This window comes from Alosa pseudoharengus, unplaced genomic scaffold (genome assembly GCF_046254945.1).
Source record: "Alosa pseudoharengus isolate Yale_2024_CS ecotype anadromous, Long Island Sound unplaced genomic scaffold, YU_APseudo_1.1 YU_APseudo_1.1_scf_3, whole genome shotgun sequence".
Classification (NCBI taxonomy): Eukaryota; Metazoa; Chordata; class Actinopteri; order Clupeiformes; family Clupeidae; genus Alosa; species Alosa pseudoharengus.
The window spans coordinates 10946485-10953685 of NW_027468718.1; the positions used below are offsets into that span (position 1 = coordinate 10946485).

The 7201-nt window shown below is 40.7% G+C and overlaps 1 protein-coding gene across 1 annotated transcript in view; it reads left to right on the forward strand.

The window, feature by feature from the left end:
• The window catches only part of LOC143099829 (MAGUK p55 subfamily member 4-like), a 25205-nt gene extending 18113 nt beyond the window's left edge, over positions 1-7092 (forward strand). Inside the window, exons 18-20 of the mRNA XM_076262744.1 lie at positions 30-138; positions 4362-4496; positions 6892-7092. Coding sequence (XP_076118859.1) covers positions 30-138; positions 4362-4496; positions 6892-7080 — 433 coding nt within the window. The 3' untranslated portion in view covers positions 7081-7092. The remainder of the gene's footprint in view (positions 1-29; positions 139-4361; positions 4497-6891) is intronic.
• The last annotated feature ends 109 nt before the right edge of the window (positions 7093-7201 follow it).

The following is a 7201-nucleotide window of genomic DNA, read 5'->3' on the forward strand; positions in this document are numbered from 1 at the left end:
GGGCACTGACATCTTGACTGGTCTCCAAGGTTCCTGGAGTACGGAGAGTACAAAGGTCATTTCTATGGTACCAGTGTGGACGCCATCAAGGAGGTGATTGACAGCGGGAAAGTGTGTGTCATCGACATCGAGCCACATGTAAGTTCGTTAAGGTTTAGTCACTCCTTAGCAGCTGATCTCTGTGTGTGTGTGTATGTGTGTGTGTGCGTGTGCCTGTGCGCGTGCGTGTGTGTGCGTATCCGTACAATGCCATGTTTCTATGTGTCACGGACCTCATATGAACTGTTTTTAAAATGCACCAAGCATACCCCACACTGCCATGAGCTTAATCATCAACAGACTGTGTCTAAGGTTGAAGATGTACTCTACTGTTGGAGATTTCTGAGAAAGTAAGGACGCACTGATGCAATTACCTTGCAATGTCCTGAAAAGCTTTGCTTCACCTCGCCTCATTATTTCTTTGAGATGTAAAGAGGGTTTTGGCAGGAGAGCTCTGACAGTGCAAACCATCATCTGTCATCCAGAGGAATTTTCTGTAATCCTCCGTTCCTTGTTGCTCATTTAAGAGTGTTATCATGATTGATGGTGTTTCACCTTTGATCTCTTTTTTTCTGAGGAATAATAGTTCATTTTAGTGTACCTTTAGAATTTATATGAGCCTTTTATCATCTTGTTAGGATGAGACATATTTGTATTACTTGGCAGGATCCTTGAGACGCGTAATGATACCACAGCATCACCAGAATACATTTTCAAACGGAACTGGTTTAATAAGTGTGTTTATGATTAGTCATGTATGGAATCACTTTTCACTTTTTTATTTTTGTAATTTACTTTTTATTGTGAGTTCTCATGTTAGATCACATGCATAACCAAAGTTGTTCTTGGTCAATATATATACGCTTATACAGTAAAGGGGAAAAACAAAAGACAATATCAAACCAAAAAAAAAAAAAACTAGGGGAGTCCATTTATAAAAGACAAAAGTTCTGTTTACTTCACTAATTCTATATTCCAGATTCACACCAAATGGGGGAACAGCTGCCCTCAGTGAATCAGAACCCACTCTACACAAAATCAGGTCTTATAGTTGATACATATTAAAGCCATAACAACCAGTTTTCATGAAATGTTTTTGGCCTTGCACAGTAAATGTAATTCTTTCCATATTTTATATATCATAAACCACATCGAGCCACTCGTTCACTGTTGGAGGGTGCTTTTTAAAGCCATTTTCTTGTTAAAGCATTTTTCGTTGCCACTAATAGTATTCTCAACAGATAATGAACTCCTCTTGTACAGTGAAGCTCCTCAAAATCACCAAGATACATTTTTATTTTAAATCATAGTCGATTCTTATTCCAAGGGCTGATTCTAAGCCATCATGAACTTTTGTCAAAAATGGAGCCATAAAAGGGCAATCCCAAAAGATGTGGAAGTGATTTGCCACAACGCATCCACAACGCATCCACAACGCATCCACAAGATCTCCAGCAGTCTGTTTGATCAGAGTATTTGACCTTTTGAGCAGAAGTACAAAAAAAATCATATAATATTTTTCTAGCTGAAGACTCTCCAAGAGGGTGAATTTGTTGTCCTCCATTGCTGTCTGCAGATTCCCTCCCAGTCCCCCTGTGTTATTGTTAAATTACCCTTTTTTTCCCATCTGGCTTTAATGTATGATCACCTGATGAGGCCTGAAGAGCTGCATATAATTGAGAGATAATTTGTTGCTAGGCTACATCTTCGTTGAAAAATGTCAATGAGGCCTCTGCCCACCACCGTATCTTCTTTCCAAAATGTCTTGGAAATAAAGTCCCTGATTTGTAAATATCTTGATTCTGCGATCCAAATCTGTCTTTCAACTCCTGAAAGCTCAAGACAAGATCTTGATACAATAGAGTATTATGTTGTAAGACCTTTGTCTGTCCATTCAACAAATCTCCTGTCATAAATACTAGGGGTGAAGACACCTAACCCCTGAAGGCACCTAACCCCTCACTGCTCCCCGAGCGCCGCTGTTGTTGCAGGCAGCTCACTGCGCCGGGATTAGTGTGTGCTTCACCTCACTGTGTATTCACTGTGTGCTGAGTGTGTTTCACTAATTCACAGATTGGGATAAATGAAGAGACCAAATTTCCCTCACGGGATCAAAAGAGTATATAGACCCTTTCAAGAGAGTTCCATTATCAGGATCATAGTTGGCCCCACAAGACTTCCGCTTTAACATTCCATATGTTATCTTAATGCAGAGGAAGAAGTGACCACACATTGGCCATAGAGAGAGGCCGCCACAAACAAATATGGCAACCAAAAGAGGAGAGGGTATGCACATGCTGCACACAATAAATCGAAAATGAAAAACATTTCCTTTTACATTATAAAACATTTGAAAACATCAGATCAATATATTTCACAAAATTTGAAAAAATAATCCCAAATTTTAGAAATTTACAGAATGACACTCAAATCAAATACTTATTAGGAGAGTACCCAACCTTATTACAGTGCATGAAAATGCACTGTACTGTTCTTCCTAGGCTTCTTCTTCTTCTTCTTCTAACGCAGTTAATGCAGCTTCAACCGTTTAACGTAGAAACTTCATTCAAACTGCGTTGCGTAGGTCTTACTTACGACATGTGGGCTTTGTATTTTTCATCTTTGTAACTTTTATACTTTTTAAACTATTAATTAAAAACTGTTCAAAATTTCCCCATAGACTTAACATGGGCTGATGACATCACAATAGAGCCGTTAAGCAATTAGAATCCTATGGCAGGTGTTCGGGCCACCTGGATCTCAACTGCCAGTCTCAGGCTTTAACCCTTAAAGGTGTACTGTCACACCGGTGTGATGGGAATGTTGAGAAATGAACGTTCTAAAGAATATCTGGGTTCATTGAATTCAACATAGAATTTTAGAACCTTCAATTGTTGCGGAACTTAGAATGTTCAAAAACCTACACCTTTAAGGGTTAAGCATACAAACTGGCCCTATTAAGACTACACATCCTGTCCAACTGCTTCCTCTGCCAAAAACTGTTTCAAAATAAAAGTCCTCACTACAATATTTCATTGTTAAACAATTTAACCCTTTAAACTACTGAACTTTTTAACTGTTCAGCCATTGTAACTGTTACTTGTCATCAACTATGACTCTTACCCACTGTAGCTAGTTAGCATGGTTAGCATAGTTAGCATGTTAGCATGCTAGCTTGTTAGCATGCTAGTTAGCATTTTTAGCAAAACTGCTAAAATTGATTAGCTAAGTTAGCTAAGTAACATGGTTAGCATAGTTAGCATGCTAGCATGTTAGCATGCTAGTTAGCATTTTTAGCAAAACTGTTAAAAATGATTAGCTAAGTTAGCTAAGTAACATGGTTAGCATAGTTAGCATGCTAGCATGTTAACATGTTAGTTAGCATTTTTAGCAAAACTGCTAAAAATGATTAGCTAAGTTAGCTAAGTCACATGGTTAGCATTTTTAGCAAAACTGTTAAAAATGATTAGCTAAGTTAGCTAAGTAACATGGTTAGCATAGTTAGCATGCTAGCATGTTAGCATGCTAGTTAGCATTTTTAGCAAAACTGCTAAAAATGATTAGCTAAGTTAGCTAAGTCACATGGTTAGCATAGTTAGCATGCTAGCATGTTAGCATGCTAGTTAGCATGCTAGTTAGCATTTTTAGCAAAACTACTAAAAATGATTAGCTAAGTTAGCTAAGTCACATGGTTAGCATAGTTAACATGCTAGTTAGCATTTTTAGCAAAACTATTAAAAATGATTAGCTAAGTTAGCTAAGTAACATGGTTAACATAGTTAGCATGTTAGCATTGCTAACATGCTAGTTAGCATAACTACTAAAAATGAAAACATTAGCTAAGTTAACTAAGTTAAGTATTATCCACCTATTTAACTGTTCTATCATTCCAACTATATTAAACCTTATCTACTAAGCAAATCATTTAACCATATAAACTATCCACCTATTTAACTGTTCAGTCACTCCAACTATATTAAACCTCATCTACCTAGCAACCAATATAGTTTGTTTTTACTCTGTATGATATTTTACATCATATTTTTTGCATTTTCATGCACTGTATTTCCTTCAGGAAATGCTTTTCTAGTTACCACTAGCGGCACGATATGTCACAGAATGCCATAAAGAACGAGACAGCCACTAGGCAAGCAAATATATATTTATCTTTTTTTTTTTTTTGCCAATAAAGCTCATTGAATTGAAAGTAGATTGGGAACCAAATAGAACGTTCAAGCACTGTTTTTGTTTTTTATTGTTGAAAGGGTCTATATACTATACTTATCTACTTATACTTATACTTGTGACATATCGTTCCTCAGAGTATCCCGTCCATCAGGACCAAGCGGTTGCAGCCCTTCATCATCTTCGTCCGGCCTCCTAGTCTTGACCGCCTGAGACAGACGAGGAGGAGCGCCAAGATCTTCACCCTCTACCAGATGGAGCGCAGCTTCAGGGTGAGGCGGCAGTGCCAGGGGGCCAGTGGGCACAGCAGCTAAAGTCACACCACGGAGGAATCCCCCCTTTCTGTCTATTGCCAGTGTAGTGGGTACCCACTTACCGGGATACCACATTCGTCTAAAAACCGACGAAAATGGTCATGCTCCTACCCAATACACCAAATAAACAACAACTAATACAATTAAACAACTAATGCAACTAAAACAAATCTTCAGGGTTAAACTAACCTGTCTCACGACGGTCTAAACCCAGCTCTCGTTCCCTATTAGTGGGTGAACAATCCAACGCTTGGTGACAGTACAATATAATGCGTTCCAGCCACACAGTGTGAATGTGGTAGAATCTATCTATAGGATCACATGGATACATCTGCTAACTGTGTGAATGTGATCTACTGTAAAGGACTGTAGATAAAGTGAACGTGTTCTGCATGTGTCCTGTATGTGATCTATACAGCTGTGGAATGTGTTGTGTATGTTATTTATATGGCTGTGGTTGTAGTGAATGTGTCCTTCATGTGATCTATTCGGCTGTGGGAAGTGTCGTGTATGACAGGGGTTCCCAAACTTTTCCTTGACCAGGCCCCTAAAATACCACTAGGTTCTGGCCAAGGACCCCTTGATGTGTTATTAAACCCATCGACAATAGTACGGCTAATTTAAAAATACATTAAGCTAATCCTAATAATTATTTTAGCCACAAGCACTTTGTGATGGAGCATACAGTGTGTAAAATTACATTTGGGGCTTTCTGCTATATGAGAGCTATCACTCTACTATTATTCCCAGTCATTATCATGGAAAATAATGTTCAGATATGGGACAAATTATTATAATGGCATTGTATAACAACCCTCATAGTAATGGGTATATTTAAAAATTTTCAAATGTATTTATTTGTTGCTTTTATTTTTCTTTCCAACTTGCTGAGGCCCCCCTGGCACCCCCTCGCGGCCCCCACTTTGAAAACCACTGGTGAATGTGATCTATGTCTGTGTAACCTGCGTTGTGTTGAACCTGCGCGATTCAGCCCTGCACACGCCCGGACTCGAACCCGCGAACAGCAGCACCTCGGATTGGGAGGCGAGCACGCTAACAATTGAGCCAATAGCCCAGGCTACTGGCTCGCATGCCAGCAGCACTCTTGAGGCGTCGGGGAGTGAGGTTAACCAACGTTCCACAAGCACAGCTAAGCTAGCTGGCATTCGTTACATCTGTGTGAACCAGTGGCGGACCGTGCGTTCAGTGGTTAGGCCTTCAATGATCACTATTTTTTGACAAAAATAATAATAGGGGGGCGTTCCGAGGGAGATTTTTTTTTTTTACATTTCAGCGTTAAAATGTGTGCAATTTCCTTGCATTTCATGGTGGGGGGGAAAGTTTTCTCTCTCTTACGCAAGTCTGTGTGGCATTAGAATCTTCGTTACACAAACAATTAATGTTCCGATTGCGTATTGGTTAACAGATCATCCTCAGCAGCAAAGTAGGCTGCTAGGCTATATATTTACCACCCATATTCACATGTACAGTACATTATAAACTGCTGCCTGCTGCTGTCCAGTAAAGACGTGCAATTTAGTCCATGTCATATTGAAAGTGAACACCAAGTGCACTCAAGTATGGGTTTGTGCAGACTACTTTGAAATATTTAGGCTATCGGTTGCCTAATCGGTCCCACCGGAGTCGCACTTTTGGGGGCAGCCGTGGGCTACTGGTTAGCGCCTCGGACTTGTAACCGGAGGGTTGCCGGTTCGAACCCCGACCAGTAGGCACGGCTGTAGTGCCCCTTGAGCAAGGCACCTAACCCCTCACTGCTCCCCGAGCGCCGCTGTTGTTGCAGGCAGCTCACTGCGCTGGGATTAGTGTGTGCTGAGTGTGTTTCACTAATTCACGGATTGGGATAAATGCAGAGACCAAATTTCCCTCACGGGATCAAAACAGTATATATACTTATACTTAATTTATGTTCAAGAACAGGTCGTTTAGCTAATCAGTCAGATGTAGCCATCAATCAACCCAAATCCAAACATATGATTTCTAATGGTTGCTTAGGTACCGAAAACGCAGCGATTCCTTGTGAAGGCCTGATGCGGGCCTTAACAAGAGAAGACGTGCGATTGGATAAAAATGTATCGCACCCCCTCACTATTTGTTCACACAATCTGTCCATCAAATCGCATATCGGACAACGGTAGGATATGGTAGTAGTCAAGAACGATCGGGGAAGGAGAAGCAGAAGCAAATAATAATGCTAAAGTACAATGTTATTAAAGACACTATTATATTTAATTCGTTTCAAAATAGTTAGGCCTTCAGAGAAGGCCTTGAAGGCCCTGACGGTCTGCCACTTGTGTGAACATATGTGAATGTGTCGTGTTTGTGTAATGTGTAGGATGAGGACTTCCGTGAGATGGAGCAGACATCGGGGCGTTTGGAGACGCTGTACGGTCACTACTTTGACCGTGTGCTGGTGAACGAGGACCTGCGAGAGACCTGCCTCCAGCTCTTCAACCTGATCCAGCATGCTCAGGAGGACCAACAGTGGGTTCCTACAGCCTGGACACTGCCTGACGAACCCTAACGGCCTGGACACTACCTGACGAACCCTAACGGCCTGGACACTAACCTGACGAACCCTAAACCATGCACACACACACACACACACACACACCCACGGCACGTACACATGCACACATGCAATC